The sequence below is a fragment of the Alosa pseudoharengus genome, unplaced genomic scaffold (genome assembly GCF_046254945.1).
Source record: "Alosa pseudoharengus isolate Yale_2024_CS ecotype anadromous, Long Island Sound unplaced genomic scaffold, YU_APseudo_1.1 YU_APseudo_1.1_scf_12, whole genome shotgun sequence".
NCBI lineage: Eukaryota > Metazoa > Chordata > Actinopteri > Clupeiformes > Clupeidae > Alosa > Alosa pseudoharengus.
The window spans coordinates 1,743,060-1,760,232 of record NW_027468587.1 but is presented as its reverse complement, the minus strand read 5'-3'; the positions used below and the strand labels follow the sequence as shown (position 1 = coordinate 1,760,232).

The window sequence follows — 17,173 nt, the reverse complement described above, 5'->3', positions numbered from 1 at the left end:
TAATTAGCTTAATGAGTTCAAGCAACTGAGAACTTTCTTCAGCCAATGGGTTTTAGTGTTTTAGCAACTGAGAAAAACTGTAAGTACTCATATATTTTAGATGTTACATGTACTGTACATATACTGTATATACTGTATCACCACATATGTATTGTGCATACATTGTATGTGCATGGTCTCATATATGTACATATATTGTGCATATACATATATCTTTACAAATATTACCAATACATTTCCCCATATACATCTGAATACATTATGGTGGATATTTCTAACTAATTTGGGGCAGTCATGGCCTACTGGTCAGGACTTGAAACCGAAGGGTTGCTGGTTCGATCCCCGACCAATAGGTAAAATCCTGACCTGATCATGATGTTGTGGCACCATTCTTCATGGTAGCAAATGGCAACATCATCAGCTGACCAGTTCACAATGTTGTGGCAACATCACTCACAATACTACATGGCAATGTCATCGGCTGACGTCGCGGGGACGGTTCCCATGGCACCAAATGGCAACGTCATCAGTTGACCTAATCACGATGTTGTGGTAACATCACTCCAAATACTACATGGCAACATCATCGGCTGACGTCGCCGGTACATTTCCCACAGCACCAAATGGCAACGTCATCGGCTGACCTAATCACGATGTTGTGGTAACATCACTCCAAATACTACATGGCAACATCATCGGCTGACGTCGCCGGTACATTTCCCACAGCACCAAATGGCAACGTCATCGGCTGACCTAATCACGATGTTGTGGTAACATCACTCCAAATACTACATGGCAACATCATCGGCTGACGTCGCCGGTACATTTCCCACAGCACCAAATGGCAACGTCATCGGCTGACCTAATCACAATGTTTTGGCAACATCACTCCAAATACTACATGGCAACATCATCGGCTGACGTCGCCGGTACATTTCCCACAGCACCAAATGGCAACGTCATCGGCTGACCTAATCACGATGTTGTGGCAACATCACTCCAAATACTACATGGCAACATCATCGGCTGACGTCGCGGGGACGTATCCCACGGCACCAAATGTCAACATCATCAGCTGACCCGTTTACAACGTTGTGGCAACATCACTCCAAATACTACATGTCAACGTCATTGGCTGACGTCGCGGGAACATTTCCTGATACTAAATGGCAACGTCATCAGCTGACCTGATCATGATGTTGTGGCAACATCACTCACAATACTACATGGCAACGTCATTGGCAGACGTCGCGGAAACGTTTCCCACGGCACCAAATGGCAATGTCACCAGCTGACCTAATCACAATGTTGTGGCACCGTTCTTAACATCATCAGCTGACCAGGTCACAACGTCGCTGCAATGTCACTAATGGTACCAAGTGACAACATTGTCTTGCAAAGTAGCTGTGACGTTACAACAACGTAGCCAGAAGGTAATGTCGCTGTGACCAAATGACAACTTTATGGCGACGTTGCTGCAACGTCATGTGTTAGCTGGGACATCCCCCACGCTTGCTACGCGCCTGCCTGAGTCGGACAGAAAACGGGCCCTGCTTGCTCTGTTAAAGTTTGTATGCCCCTTCCAAACTGCGTTAAAAGGGTATATTTAACAGCCAGAATTTCGAAATTTTCCCGGGGGAGAGACCCCCGAACCCCCCGTAATATGATCAGCACCACCTCTCACAAAATACTATCAACGTCCCTGCTACCGGTCCGTCAGAAATATGACAACTGTTGTCCGGTCCGTTAAGTGAAAAATGTTGCTGTAGACTGTTTGGACAGCAAAGAGAGATTACAGCCTAATAATAAAAACAGCAGCTGGACTTAATTTCTGTGTGGGCCTGAGTTATAATATATGACATAATGTACAACATTTTCATTGTGTGAAATTGTGCACCAGCCTGCACAGCGACAGCAAAGAGAGAAGCGCTGGCTGCACGCGCACGTCACTTGCACGCGCAAACGCGCCCGCACGCGTCGCGGTCAGGGGGAGGGGGAGGGGGGGCCTTTTTTGATATTGTGCACAGGGGCCCGTATTTGTTTAATCCGTCCCTGCACTGCACCACCCATGTTGGTTATCGACGGGCCAAATCAACCAATCAGATGAACAAAGTGTTCTTCTAATGCCTTCTTTTAACATACAATTAAGTTAGGTAACGCAATTGAACATATGTGAGTTGAAAGGCTATGCTTCCTTGCCTTCCTTTCAGTGATTGAATGCATTTGCACAGGTCTATACAAAATGTATTGATTGGCAGAGACTAATTCGCTGATGTTTTCCAAAAAGACGCATGCTGTGGGTGGCTGTTGAAGCTTATGAAGGTTATGGCTGTGCACAGAAACATGCATGCTGTGGGTGGCTGTTGAAGCTTATGAAGGTTATGGCTGTGCACACAAACACTCAACCCTTTGTGAACCATTAACAATCTTTGTCTGATTCATCAAACGGACAAGCAGAATATCTGACCTCTTTGTGTACTGGCTCTGAATTTAACCATCATCATCACTGTCATGGCAGATCAACAGCCACAATCCAGAAACAACGGACAATTAATCAGCATATTGATAATTAGTTCCTGTGTATTTCTGTAGAAAACGGTTGTTAATTTAATCATTGCATTGTATTATATTGTATTCCCATTCAAAAGGCCATTGGTAGTGTTCTGTTAATAGTATTTTGTTTATAAAAATGGCCATTAAATATCAAAACTGTCTAGACGTTACCAGCCAAATGAGATTATCACAGACTACCCATGGTTTGTTTTTGTTTTGTTTGTTTTTTAAGAACCTCTAAATACTGTATAATTCATACCTGTTTGTAAAGGGGAAATTATTTTTTGGTTTCCAGAATTTTAAAGTACACAGGCATTGCTTTCAAAGTAAACAGGCATTGCAAATCGTAAAATGATGACGAACCATGAATTAACCAGCCTTACAATCATCTGTTATGTGCTTGAGCATATGTTTGGTGCTTGTGTATATGAAAGAGAGAGAGGAGAGAGATGTTTTAACATTTTCTTATGAAGCAGGGATTATGGTTTTGATGTGTTTATTTGGTCACTGAAGTAAGAGTCACTTAGAAATGGTCATTCCACTCCATTATAGACAGAATACCAGCTGAGATCAGTTGCATTTGCAACAGTTTTCAGATTACATTATGTGTTTACATAATTGAAAAAGGGTTCTCCAATGTTTTCTCAGTTAGCCTTTTAAAAGATTAGTAAACAGAATGTGCCTTTGGAACATTGGATGAATGGTTGCTGATAATGGGCAATGTAGATATTGCATTAAAGATCAGCCATTTCTTTCTAGAACAGTCAAGATTCCTTTTTATCTATAATGGAGTAGAATGGAAATGACTGACCCCCAAACTTTTGACCGGTAGCGTACATTCCCGCGATTCTCTCCCTCTTCTCACAGATCTTTTTTTTCCCTCCGTCTCTTTCCACCTTTCCCCTTCTGTTGTCATCAGTGGTTGACTAAATCCACAGGGTTTTGCCCAACCTTGTTAATCCTGTTGAATAAGAAGATACATATACTGTATACCGACATCCCTCGATCTTATGGTAGCATACTGTGGGTTGATAAGAACAGTCAAGAAAAAAAAACATCTGTCATTTTTTAAAGGTTTAATCCTCTGGTAGTTGCTCTTGCAGTCATACTGATTTCAGTGCATCTCTTTTCTATCCCTCTAATGCTTTTATCTCTGATCAAATGTGTGTGTGTGTGTTGTGTGTGTGCCTGCGTGTGTGTGTGTGTGTGTGCGTGAGCGCGCAAGTGTGTACATGTGAGTAGAACATGAAGTTCTAATAACCTTTCCTTCGCATCACTGCTTCATTATACTGACAATCGAACCATATTCCTCCCCATTCCTCCCCTTGGTTTGAGCGTCTTGTGCAGTTGCGTTCCTGTTTGCAGAGAAGGACAGAGGAGGAACAAGGCAGAGAGAGGGAAACAGAGAGAGAGAGAGAGAGGTCAAATGGAACACACATCTCTTTTGTGTTAATTCTCCCTCTCTCCTCTCCACCAGATTGCTCCACCAATCCACAGGCAAGCTGCCTCTGCTTTTGAGCTCTGCGCAGCGTTGATGAGTGAAGAAGCTCACTGGGGGAGACAAGACAGGAGGAGACAGAAGAAGGCTCTGTCCACAAGGGAGGTAAGATGCTGTGTGCTGGAGTATTGTGCTCTGTCCATGAGGGAGGTAAGATGCTGCCAGCTCTACAGCTGTGGGGACTGCTGCACTGTGTTTGTGTGGCATGGGGGTCAGTTAGAGCAGTCACCTGTTTGGCAGGGTGACCACAGGGCGGATTAAGAAAGAGATCAGGGCATTACTGCTTTTTTCTGATGGTGTGTGCGAGCTCCTTGCACATTGTGTTTACAGTTTACAGCTGATTCTGCACCACAGATATGCAGAATTTTCATACAGGTGTATTAGTGTTTGTCAGGTAGATTCTCACCCAGTCTTGTACTAAATCAAAATTGTCGCTTTGTCCCCCTATGACAGGTACTAGGTTATGCATAGGACTATGTTATACTACCAGACTATGCTATGTTATCCACCAGATTTGAGAAAGCATAAAATCACAAAACATTGAAACCCATTTTGGCTTACTATCAAAGGCCGCTAAATTCTTAGTGTTTATTCCTTCACATTTTATTTGTTTGAGCAGTCTACTGTCGTTTTTCTCGCCCCCTCCAGAAACACTGTTCTTCCCTCTGTTTTTCATTTATCTCGGAGTATGAACGACACATGGACTCCACCTCCATCCCTCCCCTCGTCCATCCCTCCTTCTTTCCGTTCTCGTCTCTCCGTTTCCACGGATCTGTGTGTGGCCGTCTTCCTCATCCTCACAGGTGAGAGCACAGTGACCAGTCTTACAGGTGAGAGCACAGTGACCAGTCTAACATGGCTGTCTGCAATATGGAGTTTAGGTTGACAACATTTCTAACACACCTTAAGCCCAGAAACAACTAAAGATATTGCCCTGAAGGATTACAGGCTTTTTTTTTGTGATTAACATTTTTTATTAGAAAAGAATGAGACGTTACATTTACAGTCACACCACAGTCATACACACCACAAACTACTGTACGTCTCAATACATAGCTCTGATAGACAAAAGTGATATAGTGAAGGAGATTAAAGATAGCTGTCACATTGTCAACATTAGCTAAGAAGTATAAAGCATTCCTGTTATGCCCCCTGCTAGGGTCAGGGAACTATAACAAAGCTAAATAAAGCAAGGGCAAAATACAGCAGACAACGGTGGATAAATTTGAAAATAATCAATAATTTATTATAATTAAACTAGAACATAAATTAATGCAAAAAGCAATGTTCTAAACAAATAGCAAGTGAAGGCCAGAAGGCCAAAAATGAAGCCGCCCAATTTCCAGGCCTCTCTCCCAGACTCTCACTCTGAGAGGGACTGCAGACCTGGACGTAGTGTGGAGAGCGGAGAACAAAGCGTAGCGTGGCGTGGCAGCGGTGGCGTTCTGCGAGGAACCAAAAACGAGCCGGCCTCTGGAGTGACGTCAACCAACCCCTTTTATAGGGCTGGTCCAGCAATTACGCCCCCTGCTGGAGTGATGTCAACCAGCTCCTTTTATAGGGCTGGTCCAGCAATTACGCCCCCTGCTGGAGTGACGTCAACCAGCACCTTTTTTTTTTTTTAGGGCTGGTCCAGCAATTACGCCCCCTGCTGGAGTGTCTGAAAAACACAGCGAGACAGCAAGAACACAAACAGCTAGGGACGTAACAATTCCCCATAAAAAATAAATCAATTAAAAAAGTCAATAAATAAATAATAAATAACTAATAATAATAATAAGAATAATAACAATAATAATAATAACAATATTAACAATAGTAATAAAAGGATTACAGGCTTTTTACCGTTTGTTCTGTCATCTGGAGCTAAGCTAATGTGGGATGTTTCTTTCCCGAGCCGTGAATAAACAACTTTGTGGGCTTAGTTTTTTTAGTATACTTCATGTATGACTGAGTGTATGTTCATGATGATAACACTTTGTACAACCCCAAATCAGAAAAAGTTGGGACGTTGTGCAAAATGCTAATAAAAACAGAATGTCTTGTAAATCCACATTTAGCAGCAAAAAGACAATATATCAAATGTTGAAAATGAAAATGTTGACTATTTCATTTAAAATATATTATCATTTTGAATTTCATGTCAGCAACACGTTTCAAAAAAAGTTGGGACCGGGAATGTTTATCACTGTGCTGCTTCACCTCTTCATTTAACAACATTCTGTAAATGTTTAGGAACTAAGAAGACCATTGCTACAGTTTTGAGAATGAAATGTTGTCCCATTCCTGCCCGATATAGGATTTCAGTTGCTCAACAGTATGAGGCAGTCTTAATCATGTTTTTTTATTCCATGATGCACGGTGGTATTTTCTGTATCATGTCTCATTTTGGCTGCTTTGGCTGTTACAATTTTGGCTGCAGTTTTTGAATTCAGTATCAAACTGTGCACATAGACAATGGTTATCAGAGGTTTTTCTGAGCCCATACAATGACAGGTCTGGAAACAGGTCTGGTTTTGATGCAGTGCCATCTGCGGTCCAAAAGACCCTTGTTTGCAAAGATTTATCTGGATTCTCTGAATGTTTTAATAATATTATGCCCTGTAGATGATGAACTCCCCAAATTCTTCACAATGTCATGTTAAGAAGCATTAAAATTACATTGTTTCATAATTTGTGCACAGAGGTTTACACAGAGTGATGAATACCCCTACATCTTTACTTCTGAGAGACCCTGGCTCACTGGGACGCTCTATTTCATACCCAAACCTTTTGTTTTCGTTATCATTACACAACTTTTCCAGCATTTTGTTACCCTCGTCAGAACTTTTCTTGAAACATGTTGCTGGTATCAAATTCAAAATTAACATATTTTCCATGAAATAGTCAAATTTGTCATTTTCAACATTTGATATGTTGTCTGTGTCCTTTTTGCAACTAAATATGAGTTTAAGAGATTTGTAGATTATTACATTCTGTTTTTATTCACATTTTGCACAATGTCCCAACTTTCTGATTTGGGGTTGTACCTGGGAATTCATCTGCATCACATCATATGTAGAGATTACTGCACAGTCTTAGTATACTAATCATGTCAGTATTGTAGTCTTAGTATACTAATCCTGTCAGTATTGTGAAGAGGTGGTGTGTTTGCAGTACACAGTCTTAGTATACTAATCCTGTCAGTATTGTAGTCTTAGTATACTAATCCTGTCAGTATTGTGAAGAGGTGGTGTGTTTGCAGTACTGTAGTCTGAGACGCAAGGCCTTAATCTCTTCACTATGACCATTTGCCATCATGATCACAATTAATTCCCTCAAATTGCTCCTCATAACTCTGAAGGACGTATGGATCTGGGTCTTCCCAATTCACTTGCTCATTAGACTTATTTGATTCTCATATTCACTCCCACACAAAACTACTGATGCTGAATACCTCAATAGGTCAAATCAATGTTATTTTGATGCAGCTGAAAACCAACCTTTGAATTGAGGATATTTCCTATAGTCTGTTTCACCATTAAGCTGCTTTTTCCTGTTCTTCTTAGGCACTGTGTCCATAGCTGGCAATGGCCTGGTTCTGCTCGTTATGGCTCGCAAACGCAAGGAGCTGAAGCCGCACGAGCTCATGACCATCAATTTGGCCATCTGTGATTTCGGCTACAGCCTCCTGGGGGCGCCGTGCCTCATCATTTCCAGGTGAGTGTGTTTGTGAGAGACGGTGTCTATGGCTGCGTGTGAGAGTGGCCCATATCAAATTTCTGTGTTTACATGGTTCACTAGTTTTAAACACTTAAGACAATCTGCATGCGCACCAGAGGAATTTTGGTCACTGAAATGAAAGCAAACAAACAGACAGCACTGCAAATGTACGAAATAAGCTGCATTAGGGTATTTTAGTGGCTAATTGTTTACTTTTGTTTCCAAAGTATTTTGAGTCCGCAAAATAGGCTATCGTTTTTTATTTTAAGTGGAGACTGGAGAGCATACCGCCTTTAAAGGTACACTAGGTTCAGGTATTTTTGGTGACTGCAGAGCTCCCTCTAGATTTGCAAATATATTTACACTACCGGTCAAAAGTTTGGGGTCACTTAGAAAATTCCATTTCCATTATAGACAGAATACCAGCTGAGATAAGTTGCATTGTTTTTTCTAATCAGGGCAGCACATAATTGCAAGGGTTCTCCAATGTTTTCTCAGTAAGCCTTTTATTATTGTATTAAAATGATATCAGATTAGTAAACAGAATGTGCCTTTGGAACATTGGATGAGTGGTTGCTGATAATGGGCAATGTATTTGAAGTATAATTCGGAATAGTGCCACATTTGATCAAAAAAAAAATCGGAATTGGGTCACACATTGCCGGTGTAAACGTAGCCATTGTTCGAGTTCGCATACTTCTGTTCTTACCTAATATAAGAGCACCGTGCCCTCATATTAGGTATTGTAAGTAGAGAAGTATGCGACTTGGAACACAACCGATGTCCCGTCTCCCCATGCTTGGTGTAGCAGAGTGCCACATGGCCACGAAAATGTGAATTGTGGGCCAGAGGATAAGGGAAGCTTCTGGAGGATAGCATCAAAATGAAGAGAATTGGGGTACATCCTCAATGTACATGACTATGCAAATGTTTAAGAATGATCGGATTGGATGTGAATGTTTGTGTATTCAGCAGAGCAGTTTTTCTCAAGTTATGCTCGTTGTGTTCACCTTTGCTTGCCTCACAAACTCTGTTAAGTGTTAAATTAATTAAGTGTTAAATTAATGACTCTGTTAAGTGTTAAATTAATTACTTTGTCATTGAAGAAGAGCTTGCAAGAATGGCATGGTTTTGAGTCAATTCCCTTGGTTAAATGTTTTTTTTATTTTTTTAAACTGTAAACATTGTAATGAGATGCATTTTCAGATAATTTAAATATTTAATCTCAGTTTCTCCCATGCTTGGATGTTTGGCGAGACTGGCTGCATGTTGTATGGGATCCAAGGCTTTGTGTTTGGCATCGGATCCATGCTCACAACCTGCCTCATCTCACTGGACCGCTGTTTAAAAATCTGCAGCCTTCGATACGGTGAGATACTTAACACCTACAGGGTTCCTACGCAGTATGGAAAACCTGGAAAAGTATGGAATTTGATTTTAGTAATTTCCAGGTCTGGATAAGTATGAAAAAAAAAAAACAAGGGTATGGAGAAATATTTGTTTTTTCCAGACTATTGCATCTACAGTATGACTTCACTCAGGTCATAATAAACCATTCCTACTGTTGTGTACCTGTCAAGATGTCAGTCCACATCATCAAGATACAATTGAATGGGGGTCCTCAGAAAAAAATCTCTCCCACAAGGGAACCCTGTAACCAAAACCAAATCGAAAACCCCAGTTCTGTGCACGAGCCCTATACCTAGCTCTGCTATTTTGGGCTAAAACACTGGTAGCCTAGTTTTTGATTTTGTAAAAGTTACTAAGACATGGATACTGAATTATCTGATAAAATGTTATTGCAAACAAATTATACTGTTTACGGTGATTTCTGAGGCCTCTGCCAGCAGTGCAATAGTCTCCAACATATGTACAGTAGTATGCTGTATCAAATGTGAGTGCACCTTCCAACACAGCACTTCCCCATCGAAAAGTATCCAACAATGGGCAAGTGTTTTCTGAGGGCTAACAAGTTAATAATGAACATGATTATACAGCTGTTCACAATGCTAGTAGTACAGTCCTTTGACAATGTCTAGAATACGGTCAGAATCTACCGAGAAATTTGAAATTTTGAGTATGGAAAAAGTATGGAATTTTGAAATGGAAAATGTGTAGGAACCCTGCACCTAACACTAACCTCTCATGCCTTCATATAGGATAACAAATCATTAGTACATATCTGTGTGCATTGGATGGCACACCGTACAAACAAAATATCTTCAACATCAAAATCTATCACAATCAAACTCTTGATCACAATCAAACTGGGATCATATTTTTACCTATGCCCAAATCTAGGCATGTACTTGTTCACTGAGAACAGAGATTTACAAGGGGCTGTCCACATGATGAGAAGCTTGCTTGTATTCATTGTATTCATTTACTTTCCATTAAAGATGTCATTCTTTAACTTTCCATGTTATGATTTTTATAACAACCTTAATGTGTTTTAGAGATGATAAGACATAATGTCTCTGTTCGAAATGGGAACAGATATCTTGGGGAGTGAGGCAGCAAGTGCGGTTCGAAACCGAATAATTATTTTTTGAAGGAAGCATCAATGTATTGTCGTTGCTCCCTACTACCCATAATCCTTTGCAGTAACGTCTGCAAAAGCTGTGAAAAGTAAACAAAGATGGCGGATGACACCAGTAATTGCTGCTGAATCTGCTGAAATGTGATTTGTTTGACATATTTTTGCTTAGATTCGTCAAAATCTTGCGAGAAATAAACACTGCTATCTGATTATACCATTGTTGTAACCATTGATAGCGTCTGGTCTGATATATGCTCCATTTGTCAAACAACTTTCTACCGTTAGACTGCTAGCTTCCATAAGCTAGATTAGTTTAACGTTAAGGCTTTTGCTAGTGTTAACCAAATATTCTAGAGTGCTACACTCATTCTTAAAAGATTCATTGAATCCAAATTCATGTCTAGTGAGACAGCTCTCTATTTATGCAGGGAGGCAACAAGCTGCTGCCTTCTGGTTTGAACAGAGCCTATGTGTTGAGAAGGGTGCTACTGAATAATTGAACACCGAACAAATATAAAGGTGTGATTCCTTGCGGATTCGGGGACCTCTGACCTTTCAGGGGCACAGTATCAGGTTCATTCTGACATGGAGGGTCCTTGAACCTGATGGTGCTTTTCCTTTTGGAATATGCCACAGGTTGATAGACATAATACCGGGTTTAGAAATAGAAGAAGTCATGTCAGCTGTTGGGTCCTCATCTTTTACTATTTTCTCCAGGGGTCCTTTTAAAACCCCATAGAGCAGCCAAGGTCAGCTATTGATTGGCCCCGTTAAATGACTTCCTCACCCTGATTGCTGCCTCCAGAGCCTCTTTGCATTGTTGCTGTGGCCCCTGCCATTACCAGGGAAGAATGTAATGGTCTATTATCCTGTCTATTCAGTCGGACACTTACATAGTGTCCTCGTCATTCGTAGCTGTGAAGGTAAATTGGGTTTGCATGGGGTGGGGTGGGGGGTGTATTACGGTATGTGTGTAATGGGTTTGCATGGGGTGGGGGTGGTTTGCATGGGATGGGGGGTGCATTACGGTATGTGTGTATCTAATCAGTTTGCATGGGGTGGGGTGGGGGGTGCATTACGGTATGTGTGTATCTAATGGCTCCTGAGGTTGGAGCAGTTTACATCACACTAGCGTCATGTGGTGTGGGGCCTCGGCAGACAAATCAACCAGCCTGTTTCTGTTACTTCCCTCCAGCCACACACAGTTCACAAGTATGAAATTGTTCTGTAATGGATTAGCCCTAGGGCTAACCCTAACCCTAGCCTGGGTGCCATCCCATAAGGCTTCTCTCAACCACCGCATGACTATCAATCAAGGGAAGAGGAGAGATAGACTTCTCCGCATAGTCTGCCTGCCTCTCCACCCTCTCCATTTTTGGGTACTGTCTATCCACTATATACATATATATATATATAGTTTTTCTATATAGTTTTTTTTATATTACCTTGCCTACTCTCTTATATGTCCATATTTATTTTATGCTGGCCTCTAGACTTTATTCTTGCACTGTTGCACTGTTGGACTTACTCATTTGCACCATCACCATGACACCCACTCACACAGAGCACCTTACCTCACTGTGCACAGAGAATCACAGGCTCAGTCCCTGCCTCAGTCATTGCAAGCGCCTCATGATTAATCACCCACTATGTGGATACTGTTTTTAGACTTGATTTAGATTTAGTGTTATTTAGTATAATTTGTATTTTAGTATATTCTTTATCTTCTACTGTCTTTATTGCTTAGTTGTGTTTTTTATATTATATACTTTTAATTACTTTTTTCCGCTGTTAGTGAATGTGTGTGTGATTTCTGTATGCTACTGAGACCTTGAATTTCCCCTTGGGGATCAATAAAGTATCTATCTATCAATCATGATCATTTCTGTCTGCCAGTGTGGCATTGTGGAACTATTCATCCAAAGCTCAACTGTAAGTCCTGATACGTCACATGATCAGCATTTCTTATACGGTTATTTTGATTTAATGCAGCATAACGTTAGTTCAGTCAGGCCATGGATTCACTCCCAGCAACTTGGCTAACTCGGTTAACTTGGCTAACTCGGCTAACTTGGTTAACTCGGCTAACTCGGTTAACTCGGCTAACTTGGCTAACTGCTCTACTGACTCACTATCCAGCTAATTGATCAGCTGATCACTTGTCTTATATATTTGTGGAGATCGTTCAGGGAGCCTTTTTTGCTTAGCGTGCTTTCTCCTGCCACTTTCTATGCAAACCCACCTCCACCCCATACATCTGACTGATCAAAGTCTAGTTGTTGTCATTGAGGCCTGGTTCTGCACCCTATGGGAGGCTTAGGGTACCCACATGGAAGGAGCCATACCTCCAAGTGAAACATAAAAATAATAAACTATCTTGACAAAGTGGTCCTGACTGAAGAATATTTTATTGTCTTCCTTTCTCTTCCTTTCTTTCTGCCCTTCTTACTTTCAGTCGTGTCTTCCGTGCTTGTGTAACGTGTGTTTTCAGTCGTGTCTTCCGTGCTTGTGTAACGTGTGTTTTCAGTCGTGTCTTCCTTGCTTGTGTAACGTGTGTTTTCCTTCCTCCGTTGCTTGTGTAACGTGTGTTTTCCTTCCTCCGTTGCTTGTGTAACGTGTGTTTTCCTTCCTCCGTTGCTTGTGTAACGTGTGTTTTCCTCCCTCCGTTGTTCCCATCTCAGGCCAGTGGATTGAGCAGAGGCACGCGTCTGTGGCGGTGCTGATGGTGTGGTTCTACACGCTATTCTGGGCGTCTCTCCCTGCCGTCGGCTTTGGCAGCTACGGCCCCGAACCCTTTGGCACCAGCTGCACCATTAACTGGTAGAGGGCCAGCTGCTAAACTTTTGTTTTGATCCAATTCCTTGAAATCATTTCAGGAAAACTTAAGTGTGATTGTTCTTCCTCTCATGCCTGTTGTTCTTCATATTCACTTGTCACGGTAGCTGTAGCCCCATCGGTGCCACAGGTTTGGTCTTTCTTAGACTTAGACTCTTGTCTCTGTTTGTTTGCAGGTGGAGAATGAAGCTGTCTCTTAACGACAGAGCCTACATCTTCCTCATCCTCACCCTCTGTTTCTGTGTGCCCACTTTAATCATCGTCACTTCCTACTCGGCCATCTTGTACACGGTAAGATGCCAATAGTTGTGGTGGGCATTAGTGCCCGTTTGATTGGTGATTGAGTCTAACTAACATATTCTATATGTAACAGGCATGCTCGTGGTCAGCATTTGAGCGTTAATGGTGCTATCAATTTGTTTGATTTTTCCCATGCAGGTTTATCGTTCAAGACATGCTCTGGCATCCATTTCATCAACAAACAAGACCCACAGCAGTAAAGACCTGAAACTTACAAAAGTGACGTCTACTTGCTTTCATTCTTTCTTCCTATCTTTTTTTCTTTTGTCACTCCTATGAACTGTATAGAATAACTTCCTGCTAGACTTTTGATTGATGTTTCTTCCGTTGCCCTGTTAATGGCAGATCGCTGCTGTAGTCTGCTCCAGCTTCCTGATCGCCTGGACTCCCTACGCCGTAGTGTCGCTCTACTCCGCCCTGACCGCCAAGGAAGAGCAGGAGATGTGGGCAGTGCCCGTGGGCATGACGGTGCCTGGCATGGGTGAAGGGAGCAACGAGACTAGACTCTCCACCAGCCTGGCCACCCTTTCTTCCCTTCTCAACTGGACCAGCACAGGAGGTCCAGTCTCTGGTACCAGCACCCCAGGTCTTCAGGGTACCACCGTGGGGGACCCCATCTCCCACTCGGGCCTCGGCTCTGCGTTGGGACCCAGTTCTGGCGCCGGACTCACCCAGGGGAAGCAGGGGACCCGGGTGGTGTCCAGTCTGCCGCCGCTGCTGACGCTCATCCCCACCATGTTTGCCAAAGCCCACTGCATGATGAACCCCTTCATCTACCAAATCATGAACCGCGAGTTCCGGGCAGACGTCTACCACATGCTGGGACTGAGGAGGCCAGTGAGAATCCCCAGCATATCTGAGGGTAACATACACACACACACACACACACACACACACATATGTGATGATGATGACCTTCTGCCCTTCAATCCATCACAATCTCAGCTCCTTGCTGTTAATGTGAATTGAGCATTGAGATTTAATGCAAATGAGAATTGCTGCATATCTGTCTCTTTCTCTCTCTCTCTCTCCCCCATCTGTCTCTCTCTCTCTCTCCCATCTGTCTCTCTCTCTCTCCCCCATCTGTCTCTCTCTCTCTCCCCCATCTGTCTCTCTCTCCCCCATCTGTCTCTTTCTCTCTCTCTCTCTCTCCCATCTGTCTCTCTCTCTCTCCCCCATCTCTCTCTCTCTCCCCCATCTGTCTCTCTCTCCCCCATCTGTCTCTTTCTCTCTCTCTCCCCCATCTGTCTCTTTCTCTCTCTCTCCCCCATCTGTCTCTCTCTCCCCCATCTGTCTCTTTCTCTCTCTCCCCCCCATCTGTCTCTCTCTCTCTCTCCCCCATCTGTCTCTCTCTCCCCCATCTGTCTCTCTCTCCCCCATCTGTCTCTTTCTCTGTCTCTCTCTCTGTCTCTCTCTCTCCCCCATCTGTCTCTCTCTCTCTCTCTCCCCCATCTCTCTCTCTCTCCCCCATCTGTCTCTTTCTCTCTCTCTCCCCCATCTGTCTCTCTCTCCCCCATCTGTCTCTTTCTCTCTCTCTCCCCCATCTGTCTCTCTCTCCCCCATCTGTCTCTCTCTCCCCCATCTGTCTCTCTCTCTCTCTCCCCCATCTGTCTCTTTCTCTCTCTCTCCCCCATCTGTCTCTCTCTCCCCCATCTGTCTCTCTCTCTCTCTCCCCCATCTGTCTCTTTCTCTCTCTCTCCCCCATCTGTCTCTTTCTCTCTCTCTCCCCCATCTGTCTCTCTCTCCCCCATCTGTCTCTTTCTCTCTCTCTCCCCCATCTGTCTCTCTCTCTCTCTCCCCCATCTGTCTCTTTCTCTGTCTCTCTCTCTGTCTCTCTCTGAGTCTCTCTATTCTTAACAGGAAAACACAATTCCGTCAGCCTCTCACATCAGCTCAGCTGGAGAGTCAGAAGCACGTTCAGAATGGCTTCAGAGAAGGGACATGTCAATAAAGAAAGGGATGACCTTACAGAGGAGAAAGAAGGGAGAGGACTCAGGGTCTCGTGGCCTGGAAACAACCATGGGAACAGGAATGTGAAGAGGCTCTCGCCAGACCTCTCTCCCTTGGACACTCAGATGAACCTGGAGGGAGAGAGATCCAGGGAGAGAAGGAAGAAGCAGGCCAAAGAACAGGAGGCCTCAACCTCCAGCAGCGTGCTAACATGCCAGGACGGAGAAGCACCTTAAAGATGCAGCAAGTCACTTCTGAAAAAGGAAGTGAGAATGCTACTGAGCTTATGGCAATGCAAAGGAATAGTAAAAAAAACTGCTGGTGATGACAGCAATAATAATGAGATGACGACGGTGATGGTGATGGTGATGATGATGATGATGGTGATGGTGATGATGGTAATGATTTTATACACAAATATGCTTGTATGTGAACACTTCATTAATTATCAGAGATTTAGGGTATCAGTCATGTAATGTTTTCTTCTCCTTTTTCCAAAATATCAACATCTGCCCTCTCAAAGATACAGTGTTGGCTATAAATCACTGTAAGGTTGGTTTCATTCACACCTCTGTGCATCATCAGTCTCACTTTCACAGGTCTTTATCGTCTTACTGGTTGTGGGTTGCCTGCCTAACACAGAAAATAGGATGCCAGCTGGAACAGGAGCAGGCCCCTGTGGATGTGAAGTGAGCATGGAAGTGTAAGAGCTCCGAACACACCCATTCAAAAAATGTGCTTTACTGACAGAGGGATCTTAGAGTAGTGTCCAAAAAAGGTAACATGCAAAGTGCTACTCACTCAACAACACAACCCAGAGTGTCAGAGAAACCTATAGAAACCCTAGTGAGAATTATGGTCAGGGAGTAATAAAAAAGTTGTTGCAAAAAAGATGGGTGTACCAACTCTGCAAATGCAATGCCATTGGACAGTGGACAGTTTCCATGATATTTTGCGACAGGTCTTGTGCCACTTTGCCCCATTGCTCCAGCGATGGGTGTGTGTGTGGGGGGGGCGGGTAGCGATGGGTGTGTGTGTGTGTGGGGGGGGTTAGCGATGGGTGTGTGTGTGTGGGGGGGGGTAGCGATGGGTGTGTATGGGGGGGGGGGGGGGGGGGTTAGCGACAGGTCTTGTGCCACTTTGCCCCATTGCAATAAAAAGCCTTTTCCCTTATATTTGGATATATAAGTTTACCCTTTATACCCTTTACCCCTTTTCTTTACTACCTCTAAACACAGTTATCTGTATCTTTCTTGTCAGCTAAGGTTTTACATGCAGTTGTGTACTCAATTCAATAGAAAATACACGTCTCCCTGTATAGAGCTGCTGCCGTCAGCACAGCCATCACAGAATGCTCTGCTCTAGCGGCCATCATATAAAGGAGAAGTGATTGTGAATGGATCCTGGGTCTGGTGATTTGGAAATGCCATTAATGGGATCTTTTCCAGACAGGATTTTGCAGAGCAAATTCAAATTTGCTGACAGGCTTGTCTTTGTTCACCCAAACTAAGTAAGTAAGTGAAAATTGTGGAATTGTCCTGGATGGTTTCAGTACCTTGGACAGTACCTGGAGTGCAAATTCATGAGCAGAGGTGGAAATATTAGATGGAATGGAATTATATTTCTTTCAGTGTATGTAAATACAGTCGACTGTGCTTATTGTAAGTGAAACTTCCCAATTGTTACTGGATATTGTAGATGACTCAATTCACTTTTCACCTCAGCAGATAAGAGTGAGCGCTAACTGATTCAAATAGTGAAAAGTTTGCTAGGTGACATGAATGAGTTTGCTATGT

At 43.0% G+C, this 17,173-nt stretch overlaps 1 protein-coding gene across 1 annotated transcript; it reads left to right on the top strand.

Moving 5' to 3' along the window:
* Window positions 1–4,739: 4,739 nt before the first annotated feature.
* opn9 (opsin 9) lies at window positions 4,740–15,613 on the top strand. The gene is made up of 8 exons (XM_076279594.1): window positions 4,740–4,854; window positions 7,600–7,750; window positions 8,983–9,122; window positions 12,974–13,112; window positions 13,304–13,418; window positions 13,566–13,646; window positions 13,773–14,289; window positions 15,288–15,613. The coding sequence occupies exons 1-8, from the start codon at window positions 4,740–4,742 to the stop codon at window positions 15,611–15,613; spliced, it is 1,584 nt and encodes a 527-aa protein (XP_076135709.1).
* The last annotated feature ends 1,560 nt before the right edge of the window (window positions 15,614–17,173 follow it).

What these genes read in the sequence shown, in the direction of transcription:
- opn9 (XM_076279594.1), top strand. Translation starts at nt 4,740, where the DNA reads ATGAACGACACATGGACTCCACCTCCATCCCTCCCCTCGTCCATCCCT. An exon ending in CGTCTTCCTCATCCTCACAG is followed by an intron (nt 4,855 to 7,599) that starts GTGAGAGCACAG and finishes TGTTCTTCTTAG; the next exon opens with GCACTGTGTCCATAGCTGGC. An exon ending in AATCCCCAGCATATCTGAGG is followed by an intron (nt 14,290 to 15,287) that starts GTAACATACACA and finishes TATTCTTAACAG; the next exon opens with GAAAACACAATTCCGTCAGC.